The sequence below is a fragment of the Magnolia sinica genome, chromosome 19, assembly GCF_029962835.1.
Source record: "Magnolia sinica isolate HGM2019 chromosome 19, MsV1, whole genome shotgun sequence".
Classification (NCBI taxonomy): Eukaryota; Viridiplantae; Streptophyta; class Magnoliopsida; order Magnoliales; family Magnoliaceae; genus Magnolia; species Magnolia sinica.
In genome coordinates, this window is record NC_080591.1 from 18,596,640 (window position 1) to 18,618,033 (window position 21,394).

Genomic DNA, 21,394 nt, shown 5'->3' on the forward strand with positions numbered 1-21,394 from the left:
ATACCTGGGGCTTTAATTTCTTCTGAGAGTTCAAGTATCTCAAGGCCTCGTGATTCGAGAACAAGAATTCTTGCGGTAATAGGTAATGACGCCAATGATGTAGTGATTGCACTACTGCGTAGAATTCCTTGTCATAGGTGAAATATCTTTGTTTTGCCTCATTCAGTTTCTCACTAAAAAAGGCGACAGGGTGCCCTTCCTGACTAAGTACTCCTCCTATGCCGACTCCTGACGCGTCACATGCGACTTCAAAAGCTTTTGAAAAATCTAGAAGTCGCGTGACCAGAGCTTCGGTCATCTTGACCTTTATCTCATTAAAGGTCTTTGAGGCGGCCTTTGTCCATTGAAACTCTGCCTTTTTTATGCAGTCCGTGATGGGAGCCACAATGGAACTGAAGCCTCGAATGAACCGCCTCTAAAAGGTGGCTAAGCTATGAAAGCTACGCACCTCATGAATATTGCGGGGTTCAGGCCAATTAACGACAGCCTTGACCTTCTCGGGATCTGCTGATACGTCCTCAGCTGACACAATAAAACCTAAGCAGATCACACTACTAGACAAGAACGCGCACTTCCTTAGGTTGGCGTACAACTTCTCGGCCCTAAGGATCCCACAAACCTGCCTCAAATGGTTGAGGTATTGTTCCTTGGTCATGCTATAAATCAAGATATCATCAAAGTATACGACTAGGAACTTCCTCATGAAGGGTCTCAACACTTGGGTCATCACACGCATGAAAGTGCTTGGGGCATTAGTTAACCCAAAAGGCACAACTAGCCAGTCATATAGCCCATCCTTCATCTTGAAGGCCGTCTTCCACTCATCACCAGGGCGTATACGGATTTGGTGATACCCACTTTTGAGGTCAATTTTTGAGAAGATAGTAGCATTGACCATCATATCAAGCATGTCATCAAGACGCGGTATGGGAAACTGATATTTAACTGTGATTTTGTTGATGGCCCTACTATCAACACACCTCTTCCATGTACCATCCTTCTTAGGTGTAAGAAGGGCGGGCACGACACACGGACTCATGCTCTCTCGAATGAAACCCTTCTTTAGGAGTTCATCAATCTACTTCTTCAACTCAGTGTGCTTCTTTGGGTTCATTTTGTAATGCGGGAGGTTTGGTAGAGTCGCCCCAGGGATTAAATCAATGACATGCTGTATATCCCTCATAGGGGGAAGCTCATTCGGTAGATCATCAGGAAAGACATCACGATACTCATGTACTACCTGAATTGCCTCAGTGGGTAACTTTACGCTAGTCTCTGGTACACTCTCCCTAGCCACAAGGGTGTATATCGTCGAGTCCGCCTTCGTTTCTCGCTCAAAGTCTTTGGCATTCAAAATATGGAGCGGTTTGGACTTGGACTTGGACTCCACTTCTTTTGGGCCGCTCGACCACTCTGTGTGGTGGACTCTTTTCCAGTCGTATTCTTGGGTGGCAAAGGATTTAGCTTGACTTTCTTGCCCTCAAACCAGAATGTACACACATTTGAACGACCAAATATGGTGACGTCCCTGTCATAGAGCCACGACCTACCCAAAATGATATGGCCCACATCCATAGGAACAACATCACATCAAATTGTGTCTTTATATGATCCAAACTGAATAGGGACAAGACAACGGTGCGAGACTGGAATGGATGTTTCATCAACCTAAGAGACTGTAGGGTTGAGGATGGGCTTCCAACTTCAAACCCAAACGACTCACAGTGCTAGTCGATGCCATGTTGGCACAGCTACCACTATCCACGATCATCTTACAACTCTTTTCCCTATATTTTGCATAAGTGTAGAAGAATGTGTTGCGGCGCCAATCATCGGTGCTCTTGGCTTGAGCCAAAGTGCAACGCACAATTGCGAGGGTCGCAGACTCTTGTGTTCCCTCTTCCTCATCATTAGGGGTTTCGATTGGCTCATATTCCTCCTCACCATCACTCTCTGGGGGCACTACTTCTACTTGCCCATCAATAAGGAGTACTTTGGTGCTCTCTCTCGTGCTGCACTGGTGAGCAAAATGACCAAACTCCTGATACCTAAAACACCTAGTGGCCCCGCTTCCACGCAAACTAGACCCAACAATCTCTTTACCCTTATCATCCTTGGGTCTGGGTTGAACATTAGGGGAAGGTTTTTTTTGGAATCCCGTGTTAGGTCTTGCCCCAGAGGGGTTGGCCTTAGCACCGGATTCGTGAAAGTTAAACCGTCTTCCCACATATGCTTTAAGGTATTGCTCGACATCTAAAACTATTTGCTACAATAGTTCAATAGTGTTTATCTCTTTGGCGAGCAATTCTCTCCTGATGTCAGACAGAGGCCTGTTTTGAAACGAGCAAGGATAAGTATTGGGTCCTCATCAACCTCACAGCGGGTCGAGTATTCTTCAAACTTCTCGATATAGTCCGCAACACTCATGGAACCCTGTTGAAGAGACCGCCACTCCTCAATCAATCGTAAGCGATAAGAGAAAGGGAGGTACTTTTCTTTAAGCGTTTCTTTCATCTCTACCCAATGAACTATTAGGAGTTCCCTCGCTCTTTCTTTCTTTCACTCGACCGTCGCCCAAAACTTCTTTGCTTGACCCACAAGCTTCATCTTGGCGAATCAGACTCGTCGAGCATCCGACATATCATACCACTCAAAATAGTGGTCCATATCCGCCAGCCAAGCTAGAAAGGCTTTAGGGTCCGAGTGGCCATCAAATGTAGGGGCATCTACCCTAACTCCTTTGAGGAGTTATGCATCTGAGTCATATTCATCATGATGTCCTTCACGGGGTGGGTGCACAGGTACGCGTCCGTGACCAGCTCCTTGGCCGCCTCCATTCCTTGGTCTAACCTCTTGACCAACTGCTTGAGATTGGGCATCCTCCCCAGTGGTGGGGTTTGCTCTGAAGGAGGCCTCTATTTCTTCAAGGCGTTTATCTATGTGTTGTTCCAAGTGCTTATTCAAGGACTCAACCTGCTGGGCTAACTTGGCCACTGTTTTTTGCAGTTGCTCCATGTTTAGTGTGGGGTGCAAACCGAAACCACGACCCGTACGTGTGGGCATACACTGACTTGCTTAACCTAAGGACCTGCTACAGCAACTATATGTGTTTAAAAACTAAATGACCATACGAGACTCTATATGAAGGAGATTACACACCGTTACGAAAATTCAGCTATATATATATATATATATATATATGGGACTACGGTTTTCTAGCAACTATATATGATGGACTGGATGCATGAAGGACTCAAACAAACTAAACCCTAAATATGTGGTGAATTCCCCTACAAGAACCCTAGGCTCTGATACTAAATTTGATGCAGGACATGAAATTCAAGTATAATGTGCAAGAATTCAGGCTTAGATCATACCAATTCAAAAACAATTATACAAATTCCACATCCCACATGATAGTCCAAACATTCAATGAAAGGGGAATCTATGCGGGTCCAGGTCGACACAGGCTAGGGCTGGACCAATAAAAATTATAAGCCAAACAATGTCAAAGGGAAATAGAAATCAACTACACATGCATAAGAATCAGTCCCTAATCCAAGGGATTCCCCAATTTCAATTCAAGGAACCTTAGGGTGAAAAAAAAAGGGCAAATAAATTAGGGCTAATGCAAACTAAGGCTAGGGTTTAGGAAATAGGAATGAAAAGAGGAAAACCAGAGGAAAACCTGACCCGAAGAAAGCTCCTACGTGCAGATGGTGACCCGGAGCTGACGCACGTACGCGGGTGGGCTGGCCGCACGTGTGATGGAAGGCCGCCTCCTCAAAGTGACACCTAGGCCTTGGTCGGCCGGGGGAGACCTCCAATCCCTCCAAGTTTGACGACGATCCGACGTAAGGTCGAGGCGTAGTGCTTCGCCGAAGTTTCAGCCCTCCTACAGGTCCAGATTATGGAAACTGGCTGTGGGGGGATGAATAGCTGCAAAGGTTGGAAATTTCAAAGCAATAATGATGATAAAAGATGAGGTATATGGATGGGAGAGGGTAGGGACGGATGGGGATAGATGTGGCTTCACACCACGTAGTTAGCCCGTCGAAAAGGGAGGGCTTCGCACCCACTTTTGAATTCTTCCACAACTCACGAAGAGAGCAGGAAAATAAAGCTGGAATTTTTTTATTAAGCTTGAATGAATGAAAAGAACTACAAGGGGTGCCTATTTTTAAGAAAAATCTTATACCCCAAAACTCGCACCATGTGCGCAACCTATTACTTGGAGGTGAAGTAAACTAAAATAAAAACCAAACAAAGAAATCCAAAGTGTTCACGATGTTCTAAATAATAACAATAAGCAAAACCTAAAATATGACATCAATCCGATGAGTGTGCCACGATCATGAGATCCCATTATGGGCTTTTCTTGACTATCGGGCCCACTTTTTTGAACAAAAACTTGTCTTCTAGCTAGGAGGTCCTCCTTGGATGTCGTCATCGAGCCAGATCGATGGTGGGGTCCTCCTTTTACGTACGTATGTGCGTAGGGGTGGTGGTGTGCGTGCGCGTGTAGGCGGCGTGCGGGTGTGCGTGTGCACGATGTCCTCATCAGGCTGTCCTTGTTGACGGCAATACAGTATATGGATTGGTATCTGTCCTTGAGACTTGACTCTTCCAGTCAGTGATCTTTCCAAAAACGTATCGCAGTCCCATTCCCCAATTCGAAACCACAATTCTTGACGACAAGTTTTTTGGATTGGAGAATACCTCTCCAGATGTGAGAGGCTCTATAGGCTGAAGAATCCTTCGTCCACCATCCCCCTGGGGAAGACCCGTATTTTCCTTTGACAATGGTACACCATAATGCGTCCGGTTCCGAGTGCAACCTCTAGGACCACTTGCCAAGCAGGGCCCTATTCATGATCTTCAACCTTTTGATGGTCGCTCCTCCTTCCTGGAAATGGCTGCAAACTTCTTGCCAGTCAAGAAGATGAAGTTTCTTCTGATTGTCCTTGCCGCACCACAACAAGTCTCTTCTCAGCTTGCCAATCTAATGCAGGACTGGAGTTGGACAAATTAGAAGAGGCATGAAATAAATAAGGATGTTGGATAAGGCAGCTTTAATGAGAGTAATCCTGCCCCCCATGGACAAATATCTACATTTCCATCTAGCCAGCATCTTCCTGAATTTGTCCACCACTTTGTCCCACATCGATATTGGATAAATAGGGATGTTGGATAAGGCAGCTTTAATGAGAGTAATCCTGCCCTCCATGGACAAATATCTACATTTCCATCTAGCCAGCATCTTCCTGAATTTGTCCACCACTTTGTCCCACATCGATATTGGTGGGGGGGGGGGGGGGGGGAACCAATGGCGAGCGGTAGGCCAACGAACGACGTCAGGAATTGAGCAGAGGTACAGCCCAGGGAGCAAGCAAATGAAGATAGCTCCTGCTCCGAAGTATTTACCCCAAAAATCTTTGACTTGGCCATTTTTATTCTCAACCCAGAGACTGCTTAGAAACACCCGAGAGTCGTGTGCAGATTATTGATTGCTTCAGCCTCCGCTCCAACCATGATGAGTGTGTCATCCGCAAATTGAATATGAGAGACTGGCATTAGGACGCCCGGCATTGAGATCCCACGGAAGAGACCAACGCTTTGACCTTTAAGAAGCATCTGAGAGAGGGCTTCACCAATGATCAGAAACAGAAGGGGAGAAAGAGGGTCCCCTTAGCGGAGACCTCTTGAACTGGGGAAGAAGCCTTTCAGAGCACCATTGAGAGGGATCGAAAAGTGGGCTGATTCTATGCATGCCTTAATCCATTGCCTCCATTTTTCTCCAAACCCCATGCAGTGCAACATATAATGCAAGAATCCCCAGTCGACGTGGTCGTAAGCCTTCTCTATGTCGAGCTTGCAGAATATGGTTTTCTTCCCCGACTTGTCGCAGGAATGAAGAACTTCATTAACAATCAAAGCGCCGTTTATTATCTGTCTACCTCTTATGAAGGCATTCTGATACTTCGAGATCAGTTTTCCCATGACAGACGATAATCTAATGGATAGAATTTGGCCAAGATTTTGTAAGGGCTGCTGATCAAGCTGATGGGCCTGAAATCCGAAAAAGAGTTAGCGCCAGCTACTTTGGGGATGAGAGCAATGAAGGAAGCACCGATACCCTTAGATAACTTTCTCCTGGAATGGAATTCGTTAAGGAAAGACATGACATCAGGGCGAACAGTGTCCCAGAAAGTTTGAAAGAAAGTGATGGGAAACCCATTAGGCCCTGGGGATTTGTCACCTTCCATCGCATCGACAGCCGCTTTAGCTTCCTCTTCTGAGAATGGGGCCTCCAGAAGATCCGCGTCCAAGCTCAAAAGAGAGGGAAAAGGGATCCCGTCCAGGAGGGGTCTGGTCCATCCCTCGGAGGAGAGAATGGAACTGAAGTGAGCCAGTGCAAGATCACAAATCTCGTCTTTGTCATCCACCTGTCTACCGTCTATAGTAATGCTATGGATGGCTTTAGCCCTAGCCCTCGTGTTGGTGATGCTGTGAAAATATTTAGTGTTCGTGTCGCCTTTCGAAATCCACCCGGTCCTTGATTTCAGCCTCTAAGACTGCTCATCTTCAAGAGCTTTGGACGACAAGGCTCGAATAATCAGAATACGTCTAGTTAGGGCAGCCATTGGAAGATCTTTTCCTTCAACCGAAGAATCGATATGCTGCAATTCAGCAAATAAAGCTTCAGTCTCGAGTTCTCTCTTCCGATAATCTTCTTCCTTCCAATTTTTCAGCTTTTCCTTAATGAATCTGAGTCTGCAAATCAACCTATGACCTGCGAATCCGTCCACCTTGGGAGAGGGCCACCAATGAACAATTTTTGCTTAAAACCATCGATGCCAAGCCATACGGAGTTGAATTTGAAGGGTTTGGGACCCCAGTTATCCTTAGACACCGAGAGAAGGATTGGGCAGTGATCAGAGGTCGTTCTAGGAAGCGCACTCTGATAAACTGAAGGGAATTCCTCGATCCAATCCGTGGATAGGAGAAATCTATCTAATCTGGATTGAATCTAAGATTTTCGTCCGTTAGACCAAGTAAATTTGGCGCCCGCCAAAGGAAGATCCATGAGCTCCAGGTTCTGAATCCAATCCGAGAAGGATTGCATGGCATGGTTAGTTCTAATTTTGCGAGAATGTTCCTCCGCAAAACGGATCACGTTAAAGTCTCCCATGAAACAACGGGGGCCTAAAAAGGACTGTCTAATGGCAGTCAGCTCATCCCAAAAGTTGGGCCTTAAAGCGTCATCATTGGGACCATAAATAGAGATAATAATACAGCAAAAATTGGAATACTTATCTTTGAGGATGACTACTTTCGAAAAAGAACCCGACAGCGAACTCTACGAGTCCCACTTGGAGGATTTCTAGGCGATAAGAATACCTCCTGAGGAACCGACTGCGTCTAAGGACACGAACTTCTCATCCTGAACTCCCCAAAGCGTGGCCAGAAGCCTATCAGAAAACGAAGGAACTTTAGTTTCCTGGAGGTAGATGACATCCGGGTTTTTTCTCCTGATAGACCTAAGACCGAGGTCGAATCCACAGGGACTGAAACTTGTACGTTTCCTGAAACTAGGTAGAAATAGAACTAGCCTAAGATGTAATCAAAATCAAATGTAAATTTAAGGAATAATTGTGGAATAATTATCTAAAACTTTAAGGAATTCAGAGGAAGAAACTAGGGATTCAGAGGATCCACTTGTAGAGGTCAGGGAGAAATTATGCATGTGAAATCATGGAATTTAACTAGACTTCCTTTGATATAGTTTTCAAGAGGTGAAAGGTGTATGAATTAGTATGGATTCCATCACCAAGCCATGCCCAGGAGACAAAGTAAACAACGGAATTAAACTAATTACCAACCAACCAACAATGTATGAGGATCAGGGAAGGGTCTTGTCATCCTACCATGCCCATGGGACAATGATGAACAACAGGGTTCCCAAGCAACTAAGCTTAAAAGGAGAAAGAAATACTCAAAGCCATTGCAAAACCCATTGTAATTTCAAACAACAGACCATGAAAGACTAAGAAAAATATTCCTTTAATAATCAACTATATCAAATTCAGTTTAGAAATTTAAATTAAAGGCATAAAGTAGGTTCTCCCATCTTGCTACAGGCTTCACCTCTTAGCCCTAGCTAAGAGGTTTAGCCACACATGATATGGGCTAAGTCTTAAAAGAATAATAGAAATATAAAAGAAAAGAAGAAGAAAAAAAAAAAAACCAGAACCGAGCACCCCTTGCAATCGTTCAAGCCCTGCTCCTCACGTTCTCGTTCCAGCCTCCAAGAATGCTCCTCCCTGCAAAGCTCCTCCCTTTTAAAGACAAAAAGGCTCCCCACGGAGCTGCTGTGGAGTCCCAAAAGGAATAGGCTGCGGAAGGGCCATGTGAAACTACTCACCTTCTGGAGAAGAATTTCGGCGCGAAATCAATTCATCTATTGATTCTGACATCTTGGATAGGGTTATGGTCACCTGTTGTAACATGTGTACGGTCCAGATCATGGATCCGACCATCAATACGATCGCACAACGGTCCACAAAAGTCGTTCGCGTCTGGACGTGCGTAGTGCGTAAAACCTTACGCTGTTGAAGTCGGTGGGCCCAGGATTGATGTCAGACGAGGAATCCGACCCGTCCATTGAATTCCTCTCGGAATTTCAGTCGAGAAGGAGTATTTTTCCTCAGGTTTAGTGCAGCCCATCAATTGAAACAGTTCCTCCGTCTATCTTCCGTTCGGACGATTAAAAATGGATCTCCGGGATCTTTTGAAACTCTGCCACTTAAGCATGAGTGATATGGCCCTCGTAGTTCTCATGGACGGTCCAGATCAGTCATCTGGACCATGATGGTGGCCCACAGAGATCGTCCGCAGGCTCTGTTCCTGCGTAAACAGAGAAGTAAGAAAAACGAATCTCTTCCGCTGTGCTGCGGGCGGGGGCCATGATTAAATTCAGGTGGGAAATCCACACCGTCCAATGAAATCCTGGCGAAAATCCAGTCAGGAATGAGTAGTTTTGGTAGGTTCTTGTGTGGCCCATTGTACAAAGTCAATTCACCGTTCATCTTACTTCTTTTGACGATCCACGTGAATCCACGTGTATGGGTCCAAAATTCCACCTAGGTGAGGGTATTCCCTACCCTAGAAGTACTATGGATGGCTTTGATCATTCAAAGGAGCAAGGGGTGGGCCCCACTGAGTGAAACCGGTGGACCCACGTCCGCTCGCTGTGAGAAGTGCGTTTGGAGAAGAAGAGTCGGTCAGCGCTTGTTGACCGACTTTCGGATGTTTGGTGCACGCCCGGTGCACTTGCGTCCCTTGCACATGCACTGCATGTATGGGTCCCACAGAGATGTTTGTGAGAAATCCGCTCCGTCTATCCGTTTGGCCAGCTCATTTAAACAGTTGAGACCAAAAATGGAGAATATCCAGATATCAGGTGGGCCCCACTTAAGGTTTTAAGGGGCTGATCTATCCGTTGGGCCACTTCCACAGCGATCCAATTGCTAATTTTTGATTTGTACGGCTTATTTAAGGTCTTCAGGCCATATATGAAGTTTCGAGCTGAACGGATGGTGGGAACCCTGTGATCTTGTATTCTTTACCAATTTCAGGCTACTTGAGCATTAGTTTCTTGATTTTCTTGGATCCCTGGCCTGCAAATATCCCGATCTTGGTCTCCTGGGGTCCATCTCATGCTCTGGTGTCATCAGAGCGTTAAATCCATGCTTTAAGCATCGGATTTCTAGGTGATAAGAATACCTCCTGAGGAACCGACTGCGTCTAAGGACACGAACTTCTCATCCTGAACTCCCCAAAGCGTGGCCAGAAGCCTATCAGAAAACGAAGGAACTTTAGTTTCCTGGAGGTAGATGACATCCGGGTTTTTTCTCCTGATAGACCGTTTGATCAGGCTCCGCTTCTGCTTGGAGCCAACATCCCTAACGTTCCAAGAGAGAACAATCATTGGGGAATTGAGCTGCCCCGAGTACCCTTTCGACCACGTCTAACGGAAGAAATAGAGACTGTTGCCGGAGAAGATTGGAGTCTGATTAACTCTCTGTTGCTCATTGACCGGGTTACTTGTTTGGCTGGTGTCTTTATCGCCAGGAGGGGTCTGCCCCTGTTCTCGATGAACTGAAATAGGCCTGTGTAATCTTCAGTCCTGTTGCCGAATGGGAGGCCCAATGAGCGGCCCACATAACCCACTGCATCTCTGATCCATTTTTTGTTTTGAATTTCTTCAAAAATTTCTTCTCTAGTCTTGCCTTCCAGAGACCTCAGTGAGATGTGGTCCTGATGGTGCTGAGGGAGCTCTACGCACATCTGCAGAGGTTTTGCCATAATTACTTCACTGGAATTCTCCTCCTGAAACAAGGTTAAGGGGCCCAGATCCGCCCAATCTCGACTCTGGGATCCTGAAAGAACTGGAGATGGAAGAAGTAGAACGGGATTCAGTCATCAGGTTTTCTGACAAATCACCTTTAGAGGTTTCATCGCCCAAAACTGAGCGAGGGAGATTACGGGAGTAGGAAATAGGGGCGGGAAAATGGGTTTGGGAGCGGGTAGAGGCTGTAGGTAAATCGGGTCTGAGGTTCTAGTGGGTATAAAGCTTAGGGTTGGGGTTGGAAGGGACAGTTTCGGGTATTTCAATCGAACCCCAATTGGCATTAGGTAACCGGATTTGGGTTGATAACGGACCCGCTTCTACAGACCCTAATTCAATTAGGGACGTTAGCCTCGGAGAGCGCACCCGCTCGTCCAACTGTAAGGATCTGCTACCGTCTATAGAGAGCGGGAGACACATGTCGTGATCCTGTGGCAGACGTAGGATCGTCATTAATGATTTGAAGATTTTGCTGTACGAGATGTCACGTGTTAGCACGATCTTCGTTCATTGAGTAGATGGGTCCATCCTCCGCTCAGGGTCTGTTGACTCCAATCCACGTGGAGCGATCTCCGACAGCCTCGATATCTTTCCGCTGTAGCCAGAGATATCGTCTGGTAGGTGTGATGCGGGAGCGGAGGGGGAGATGCCACGTACCCGCTGAAAAGGCTGGTCGCTGACCTGGGAGATGATGGCTGCATCAGAGCAAATGGCCCGAGACACCGGTGGTCTGCTGGAGTATGGGATCTGAACTCCTTCCCTCAAGCTGTCGTGCGAATGCACCGGAAAATGGTTCGACGATTCCCTAGCACGCTAGACATCTCCCCATTTGGGTTGGAAAGAGTCCGGATGTTCCTTCTGCACCGGCAGCAGGATGGTCCGACTGTCCACCTTAACGCGTATGTGGGTCGGGAAAGAGGAGCCTTTCACTCTTCTCACCCGGGCTCTGATAACACCAAGTTCCACCCCCAATTGCGTCTTCGTGTCAATTTCGAGAATGAAACCCAAACGAGAAGCAGCTTTGATAAGAAAATCGTCATACCAGCACTCCATCGGGATATCCCAGATGAGGACCCAGATGTTTTCCTTGCCGAAGATGGAGAAATCATCCCACACCATGACTTTTAAGACTGGTCCAGTGGCATGTAAATGACCCGCCATTGTTAGCATGTCTGGATTAAGGCCTGGACAAGCCCTAACCCAAAGAGCATTATATCCAAGGGGCTTGATATCGGAGTTTCCGTATTGGAAGCTTGTACAATCTCAAATCCATTTCCTAACTGCTGGAATCGAAGCATCCTCTCTCGTTATACCACCACGGATTTAGCCAGATCAGTTCGGTTTTTGTCGAAGATCTCCTGGTCCACCATGACCATGAACTCCGCCAGGTCATCTGGGTCTTCGTTGCAGGCGAACTTCGACGGGACCTTAGGTGTCGCGTCTGGCATCCGATCAGATGGAGCAAATTCTTTTGGGCCATGTAATAGGGCGTTTCTGAAAGAAACGTACTCCGTGCAGACAATAAGTGTGTTAACCGGATTAGGAAGGATATTCTGATGATCCGGTAGTTTAGAGGGGAGGGGGTGTTTCAGATTGGATGAGGCAAGAAGTGTTTCCGGGCTGAATCGAGCTCCTTGGACCAACAAATTTTTTTTTTCCATCGTAGTTGTCTCCATGCAGCATGGCCACCGCCCTGGCCAGTTCAGCTTCACTTCTCATACGGACTAGCGCAAAACCCCAATAAGCACCGCTCTCTCTGTTTCTAGGCATGATGACATCCATCACCGCTCCCGCCCTCTCGAAAACTTTCTCTAAATTGATAGGAGCCCAGCCATGAGGATATCCTTTGACGTAGAGTGTAGGGTAAGATGCGTATTTCCTACGATCGGTGGTCACCGTGTTCCAAGGCCTTCTTCTCGGTTCGACCACGTTCCATTCCCTGTCATCCTTTCCGATGCCCTCACCCACAACAGGTGGGTGTCCCTTCCCGTTTGGACTGATGAGAACCAGATTATCCATGGTTACTAATTCGAGTCGTATGTTCTTACCGATCGTTGTCGTCATCATCATCTCGTCGTCGTCGTCGTCGGCGGTGTCATCATCTCGTCGGTGTCATCATCTCCTCGTCGTCGTTGGTGTCATCATCTCCTCGTCGTCGTTGGTGTCATCATCTCGTCGTCGTCGGTCGTCGGTCGTCATCATCTCATTATCGGTGTCATCATCTCATCATCGTCGTCTGCACATGATCTATTAATAGAATAAAGACTGTCTCCCTCTTAGACCTCCCAGAGTAAGCTTGCTTGCTTCACATTGCCTAATATGGCCCCTATCCCACTCTTCTTGTAGAGACTCCTCAACAGTCCGTCCATACTTGGGGTCATCATCGTCATTTTCATCTTTTGTTGCCTAAGACCCCGTACTGGACTTATTAACTCTTCCATAAACTTCCTTTCCCACTCATCGCGCTTATCTCTCTTCTCACCCCTTTTGGTAACAGTTCCCTCATTTGCGCTCTCACCTTATTTGGAACACGTCCAGTCCACACAATGTTCCAATACCCCATTACTAGGTGTTCCTTTGAATGGGACACTGCACCACTCTTTGACATGTGCTTGCAGTAGCTACACTTACACCTGTGTTGGTTGCCAGCAAGTGAGGTCTAGTGCTACCAACCAATGTCTAGATGTCTTTCTTTTTCAAACATTTTCTGTATGGCCACATTAAGCAAAAAGAATATCAAGAATAACAAATAATATCATAATGCAGGGGCATTTTCACACTGGGCTCGAGTGGGGTCGCCTGTGGGATGCAGGGGCACACTCGGGGTGGGCGGGGCCCACGGGGGAGGTCTCGTGTTCGAGACTCCTCACCGAGGGTGATTAATGCGCATTTCACACAGGGCTCGAGTGGGGTAGCCTATGGGATATGGGGACACACTCGGGGTGGGCAGCTCGTGTGAGGCGGTACCTATGTGATTTGGGGCCCACGAGGGGGGTTCGACTGAGGTCCTAACCCATGCAATGTGGGGCCTGGGCTATGAGATGAAGGGATTAATTTGCCATTCTCTAACAGTTCGAGCTTTTAGAGCAAGTGGTTAATTGTCATGCAACAAATTTGTATCAGAGCGGGAGGTCTCGTGTTCGAGACTCCTTATCGGGGGTGATTAATGCAGGGGCATTTTCACACTGGGCTCGATTGGGGTTGCCTGTGGGATGCAGGGGCACACGGGGGAGGTCTCGTGTTCGACTCTTCACTGGGGGTGATTAATGCGCATTTCACACTGGGCTCGAGTGGGGTAGCCTGGGGACACTCGGGGTGGGCAGCCCGTATGAGGCGGTACCCATGTGATTTGGGGCCCACGAGGGGGTTCGACCAAGGTCCTAACCCATGTGATGTGGGGCTAGGCTGTGAGATAAATGGATTAATTCGTCATACTCTAACAGTTCGAGCTTTTAGAGCAAGTGGTTAATTGTCCTGCATCATATCATCACAAAAATTTTCACAATTTTTAATTATTTTTTTTCAAAAGATATTTTTTATAAATTTTAATTATTTTAAAATAATATTTAAATAATAAATATAAAAATCACTAACATTTTCTTAGGTTATACAATCTATTAGCACGCCAAATGTATTAATTGGTTGCACTAAATCTGTCATACAATGTAGAATGCATTTATTAAAAAATATTTTAAAATTATTATTATTATTTAATTTTCTATAACAATTTAAATTATTTCTAAAAAGAGAGTGTCATTGATATATAATATTGTATCTGCGAGATTTTGCACTTTCTGTTGTCATATTTTGAATTACAACGGTAGAGATTGAGATTTCCTATGGAGTTGATGATCTTTGGCTGGTCGTTGTCTTCTCCGTCATTAGAATCACTGCAGAAAATGCATTGTCACATGCTCCAAATCTGAGAGAAGTTCTATCTGCCTCCATCTAAGAAGTCCTTGCCAATGGCGCTATTCACAGTATAGGAAGGAAATAGTCGTATGAAGAAAAGGAAAATGTAAGATTGGAGATAGCGGCAGTGATCACTGTGAAGGGGATTGTGCTCAAGATGGTTGGACAATAGTATTAAGGAAGAAGAAGAAAAGGGCAACAACTTAGGGCCATCCACATCCAGATTATCCAACTATATTCGTGGAAAAATTTCCCCCAGAATGGAAGGAGTCACAATTATTTCGGATTTTCCGGACTTACGGCAGAGTCATCGAGGTTTTCATCTAATTGGACAAGCAGTGCAAGGCACCTCATGGATTCAATAAGAAGAAGAGCTAAAAAGAGCAATTAGGGAGATTCATGGGCAAATTTTCAAAGGGAGGCCAATAACTGCGCAGAGAGCCCACTTCGGTCTAGGTAGGGCGGAAGATACTATCCGTCCAGATAGAAGACTAGTGGAAGCTATTAGATCTTATGGGAGAGAAGGGGGGTTGGGAACGCTGCATGCACAACATTAGGGGGAAAGCATATTGATGAAAGAAGGAAAAAGTAAAGAAAAGGGAGTTGATCAAGGAGGGCAAACAAAAATCGGTATGGATTACTAAATCCTACTTGGAGGCGCCGAGGCGGTAGTTGACAAGAAGGAGATACAAGAAACATTGAAAGCCTCTAGAAGACTCTTTGAAACTAACAGTGCCTCTACGATTTGGGCATGGAAAGAACAAAAAGGGGAACAACTGGTGGTCAGAGTGAAGCTATAAATCTTAAAGAGGACCAGGTCTTAGTTCTCCCACTCTCTTTTGGTCATCACAAGGAAAGAAGCATCGATCAAGGAAATCCAAATTTGGTTCGAAAGTTGTTGCTAGCTCAAGGCTGATGAGTGCATTCTTAAATCACTTAGAGAGTCTGAGCTTTGGGTTTCGATTCCTACGTAGGCCAATATCAACCAAGTGATAGCAGCTGGATCTCTATTTAATGATGGCCCTATTCTGGAGGTACACAGATGGGGAGACAAATCCATATTTGGAGAAAGTGATGTATGGTACTTGTTTTGGGACATTCCGCTATAACTTTGGGTCAAGGAGGTGTTTATAGCGCGCGGATCATGCCTGGGTGAGATCCTGGAAATCGATCGGGCCACCGTCAATGGCATGAAATCATTGCGACAAGGATATGCATTAGAAGACGGAGCACTTAGAGTGACCTAATATCAGTGTTCTAATTATCTTCGATATTATTGAAATATCTCCGATATTATCTTTATCTCCAGCTTAGCGATACCGATAACACGGGTAGTGATACCGATAACGCTGGTAGTATCAGAAATTCTAGATATTAGCAATGTATTGCTAAGTATCACCAACATATCAATATCGCTAATGTAATCGCCAATATTTTCAACTATGTAAATTCTAGGCGTCGCTTGTATTGCCATTGCATCACCAATATTTTCGACTATGTAAATTCTAGGTAATGCTTGTATCATAAGCGTATTGACAATATTTCAATAATATTGCCAACGTATTGAAATCATCGAAATTTTGTTTATTAGAAAAAAATTTATTTCAAATTTTTTTTTCATGGGCACATGGTTATATGTAGTGTTTAATTTGTCATTGATAATATTGATAATATCTTGATATTATAGATATCGCAACATGAGCGATATTGAGACCACAATCTTTTGTTTCCTTTACAATTGTTGATGATTTCTTGGTGAAATATCATGTGTTGTTGATATTTTGCAATATCGATGGATGTTTGGATGATTAAATAGGCTGGATGGGATGGTTGGACTGATTTCTTACAACAACACATACTTTTAAGACCCCATTAAATGGAAACTTGTTATCTATGTATTCTTTTTTGCAATTTTTTTTTCTTCTAAATATGCAAATATGTACATTTTAACATCTCCTAAAGTTAAGCTAAAAATTCCACCGTTTTCCTCATGTTTCCTTGCATTTCCGGTTATTAGCGATATTATCGGCAATATCGATATTTTTTCCGTATCCTTGGCCAGCGAAACTTGTAGCGGTACCGATACTGCAAACACTGCCTAACATCAATAGAACTCTGGATCAGAGAAGACAAAATAATAGTGGGGGTGATGAGGGAACTTAGTTAGGGGGTCTCTTGTAGGTGGGGAAAAGTATGGAAGAAGAGAGCCAGTTGTTTCAACCCCAGAAATCCTTTCCTAGACAGAGGAGACGGATAGGGCTTTCCAAAGATGAACTAACTAGTTTTGCAAGAATATTCGAATGTGGTACGTGATCCTTTCCTTCCTCTTATTTGGGTCTCCCACTATGTTTGGGGAAACCCCCAAAACACTTGTGGAGCAAAGTGATTGAGAGATTTAAATGGAAATGATCAAGATGGAAAGGGAGGCATTTGTCCTTAGCCGGGCACATCACCCTGATAAAATTGGCCCTATCTAATCTTCCATTATATTTTGTCTTTTATAGGTGTCTGAAATCGGTGATAGAGAAACTTGAAAAGCTACAAAGGGATTTCTTATGGCAAGGCATGGGGGAAAAACATAAATTTCACCTCTTAAAATGGAATGAGGTATGCTTACCTCTGACCGAGGGTGGTGTGGGACTGAGAGATCTCGACTCTATGAACATGGCTTTGCTTGAAAAATGGCAATGGAGGTTCGGGGTCGAAGAAGGAAAGCTATGGAGAGAAGTTATAGCTAAAAAGTATTGGCTGGAAAAAAGGAGGGGGATTAAGAAGACATCGCTTTATCAGTTATCAGCCATTTGGAAAGCCATTTACTCGGTAACCCCATTAGTAATAGCCACATCATCATTCAATCTTGGAAATGGCTCTCGCATAAGGTTTTGGGAGGACACATGGTGTGTAGTAATAGACCTTTGGAGGTGGTCTTTCCGTCATTAGTGTCTCTAACCTTAGAGAAGAACATCCACTATAGACCATTGCTATTCTTTAGAAGGGAGGGGTGCTTGGTGCTCCTTATGTAGGAGCCTAGGAGGGGCCTTTTGGACTCTGAATGTGAAGCCTTTGCAAGATTATTGGTGCGCCTTCAGCATTACTCCCCCATTTTGGTTCTCAGTGACTCGGTGGTGTGGTCGGCATCCTCTTCTCGGTTATTCTTGGTAAAATCTTTTTACAACATGATATGACTTTCATGGAATTCCCTGGAAAGCCTGATCTCTTTTGCATTCTGGTTCCTACGGGGCACCTCCCAAGGTCTCTTCCTTTTTGTGGCTGGCGGGTAGGAAGCAGATTCTAATGATAGACAACCTTCAGAAGAGGGGTATGGTGCTCCTGAACATTTTTCTCCTATGTATGTGTAGTGCGGAATCAGTGGACCATCTCCTAATCCTCTGCCCTTTTGCTAACCGACTTTGAAATCACATATTTAGTCTATTCGGGGTGAATTGGACAATGCCATAATCTGTTCCGCAATTCCTTTGGGCCTGGCATGGTGTTCACTTGGTGAAAGATAGGTTAATTGTATGGCAGTTGCTCCTTATGGCTGGCCTTTGGAACTTATGGGTTGAACGCAATGCTCGCTGTTTTGATAACAAGCGTAAATCGTGGGATCAAATTGTGTGGAGGGTAAAAAGGGATGTAGTTAAATGGGCTATCGAGCGTCTTCATGTTGATCCGATTGTAGTCTGTTCTCTTTTGGAAATGTAATCCTTCTTTATAGATGTAATGTTTATCTTGACTATCTTGTCAAGCTGTTTCTAATAAAATCATTCATAATCCTTCAAAAAGAAAGAAGAAGAAAAAAAGAAGAAGAAGAGAGAGCGGGACTGATATTAAGATCATCATACACTTGTCAATATACAAATTGGTGCAACCCGATTAATGAGTCAATGAGATGTCGATACCCAAATTGCAAAGAAATTAAATAAAGAATACTCACAAGAACAATGGAGTAGAGAGGGAGATAACTTTCATTGATATCAACCTTTTCTCTTACAAAAACTTAAAGAAAAAACCACTCTTAGAAAAATATTCAAATGACTAACTCTTAACCCCCCCTCCCCCCCTTTATAGATCCTAAATGAATCCTTAATTGAAATCTCTACAAGAATCAATTACAATTTATTACAAACTAATCTAATCTTTCTTCATATTGCAAAAGCCTAATGAAAAGCAAAAATGGAAAGCAATTAAATGTCTAAATCTAGCCCATATCTTCAATCGTTTCAATTACGCCCTGATCACATCTTTAAATAAACCCCCATATCTCCCAAAAATAGTAAATTATAATCCCCAAATCTGTAAATGATCAGCCCAAAAATCAGAACATGTTGGGCCATGTTCCTATGTCTTGCCAAGCCCTACAATGGGCTTAGATGGGCTTAAGTGGACTGGGCCCTACAGTGGGCCTGCATCATTCCCCCTCGGGTTGGAAAGAACTCAACTCCGACAAGTTGGACACTTCATACAAGTAGCAGAGGTCCAGATCCAATCTTTTCAATTCATCACTCGTGATCCATATACATTTAGAATAGGGCTTGTTCTTCCATTTCACCAAGTATTGCTTGTATTAGCTCCGTCGAGTGTTAGCAATCTTCATTCGTAACACTTGTTCAACTTCTTCCTTCTTTTTCTTTGGGAGTTATTTATTCATATCGATAATGACTTCATTTTACATGTCAGATGCCTCGCCATGGTACTCGAATAAGTTTGCCACATTAAAAGTCGGTGAGATATCTAAGTCATCTGGCAACTCGATTTCATAGGTATTGTTACCCAACTTACTCTTGCCTTGGCATGGACCAATCTTCTTAGACTTGAGCTTATTGTAAGTTTTCCTAGCAAACCTTTCTTTACAAAAATAGACCATAACTAAGTCACCTTTGTTATAGATCTTCTCTCGCCGATGTTCATTCGCAGCTTCTTGGTACCTGGTATTATTGTCTTCAATCTTCTTCTTTATTTGAACTTGCAAGTCTTGGACATGCTTGGCAAAAGCATAAGCATCTTCGCTCACTTGATCTTGTACCAGCAATGGTACTAATTCAAGTACATGATGTGGACTTCTCCCATTTACGATCTCAAATGGAGATTTTTCTCGTAGTAGGATTCACTGAGTTGTTGTAGGCAATCTCGGCTTGAGATAAAGCTGAGTCCCACTGGGATACGTTGCACCCATGATACTCCTTAAGAGGTTACTAAGACTCCTGTTAACTACCTTGGTTTGACCATTTGTTTGAGGATGATATGCGCTAGAGAATTGAAGCTTGGTCCCCAACGCTTCCATAAAGTGCACTAGAAGTGGCCTACAAACTTCAAATCATAGTCCGAAGTTATTGTCTTTGGTACCCCGTGAAGTCGTATAATTTCTTTGAAAAAATATGTTGGCAATGTGCATAATGTCCATCAAAGTTTTGAAGTTAGGTGGGAGCTGATCACCAATTTTTTGCCTAGGAAACCATGAGAACCCTAAATGCCAAACCCAGAATAGCCAGGACAAAGCTTTGATGATGACTTACAACAGTTCGTGTTTATTACAAGTCAAGGCTTTTGGTTTTAAGTGATTTTCCTAATTAGTCTTTCAGTAAAGCTAACATGGTAGGTGCATTGTTCATTTAATAAAGTATGTGTCTGCTGCAGGTCATTTGCTAGGCTCATGGGTAAGAATGAAATCATATGGAGGGCGAAACTCTTAATGCAACAAAGCTTGTCTCATGGTGCTCCAAATCCAAAATTATTGAAAATGAGAGAAGTATTAATTGATCATTTCAGTATGTCACATGATGTCCTGATTCCTTTGCCTTCATCTGCATTTTTTAAATCTTGTTATTCCTTGCTTAATATGCAGATTTGTTTGATTGCACTTGGCTTTATTGATTTTTATCTTGTTGCCTTACTGAATTTACAATACCCATTCAAGTTTCACAACATATGATCTGATGTGCATCTGGGTCATATGCTTGTCATAGATGCCAGCTGATGTGTAGCTACTAATAGAATTCCCATGGATGCTATTTCTTGAAAGACAAAGGGGTAGTTTGGATTGGGGTTATTTGAATTGCGGGTAATTACTATGCCCACTATATTAAGCATTCTCATGTTTGGGGGATATGGGGAATCATAATAAGTGGCAATTTAATTTTCCATTGGGCATTACAATGTCCCATTAAGTGTCAATTTCAATTTCCAAAAAGACGAAATTTCACCCCAATTCCCACCATCTTTTCTCCATTCTCTCGCCACAATATTCAACTCATCTTACCCATCCCACACTACTGCCATGCAGCAAAAAGCCGTGGGGCCCACCTTACTATTTGTGTGATATCCACTCTGTCCATCAGTTGTGCCTGATCAATTTATGTTGTCATCCCAAAATCAGGAAAATGCAAAAATCAAGTGGGCCACACCACAACAAACAACGGGAATGGGAACTCCACCATTGAAACCGTCCTAGGGCCTGCTGTGAATTTTATATGCCATCCAACCTGTTCATTAGGTAACTTCCACTAGGATGAAGGGAAAACATAAATTTAAGCTTGCTCAGAAACTTTTGTGGGCCTCAAGAAGTCAAAGGTGATTCTCCCCATCTCGGCTGTTTCCTTTGGTGTAGCTCACCTGAATTTTGGATATGCCATTTTATTTTTTTTTGCTCACTTCCACTCATGATAGAGAGAACGTTGGATGGAGTGGATGTTGCATGAACATCACTGTGGCCCCATAAAGCTTTTTGTTGCATGGGCCCCCTGCAAAACAATTGATGTCCTCCCACACCCGGATTCTACAGCACTTCAACACCTGTTTTATGCAGCTGGTAAAACACCCAATCTCTGTGGAGCATGCCAGGTTGTATATGTAACATCCGCTTCGTCTATCAGTTTCTATCCTCGATTCTAGGCTCTGGGCAAAAAATAAGCTAGATCCACCAGACGCAGGGAACAATGGGGATGTAATGCCAACCATAAGTTTGTATGTGGCACCACCATGGTCGTGAATCTTTCATCAAACATGCTAATCATGTGTGACTTACCGTGATTTTTGTGAATATACAAAAAAATTAGCCCGAGCTAAAACTTA

General features: G+C 44.2%; 1 protein-coding gene across 4 annotated transcripts in view; it reads left to right on the forward strand.

The window, feature by feature from the left end:
* The window catches only part of LOC131235293 (DEAD-box ATP-dependent RNA helicase FANCM), a 72,919-nt gene that overhangs the window by 21,344 nt on the left and 30,181 nt on the right, over nucleotides 1-21,394 (forward strand). For all 4 annotated transcript variants that reach the window (XR_009166041.1, XM_058232436.1, XM_058232437.1 and 1 more), the window contains one exon: nucleotides 19,961-20,091. Coding sequence is in view for 3 of the 4 variants with exons in the window: in XM_058232436.1 (XP_058088419.1) it covers nucleotides 19,961-20,091 (131 nt within the window). In the remaining variant the exon portion in view is untranslated. The remainder of the gene's footprint in view (nucleotides 1-19,960; nucleotides 20,092-21,394) is intronic.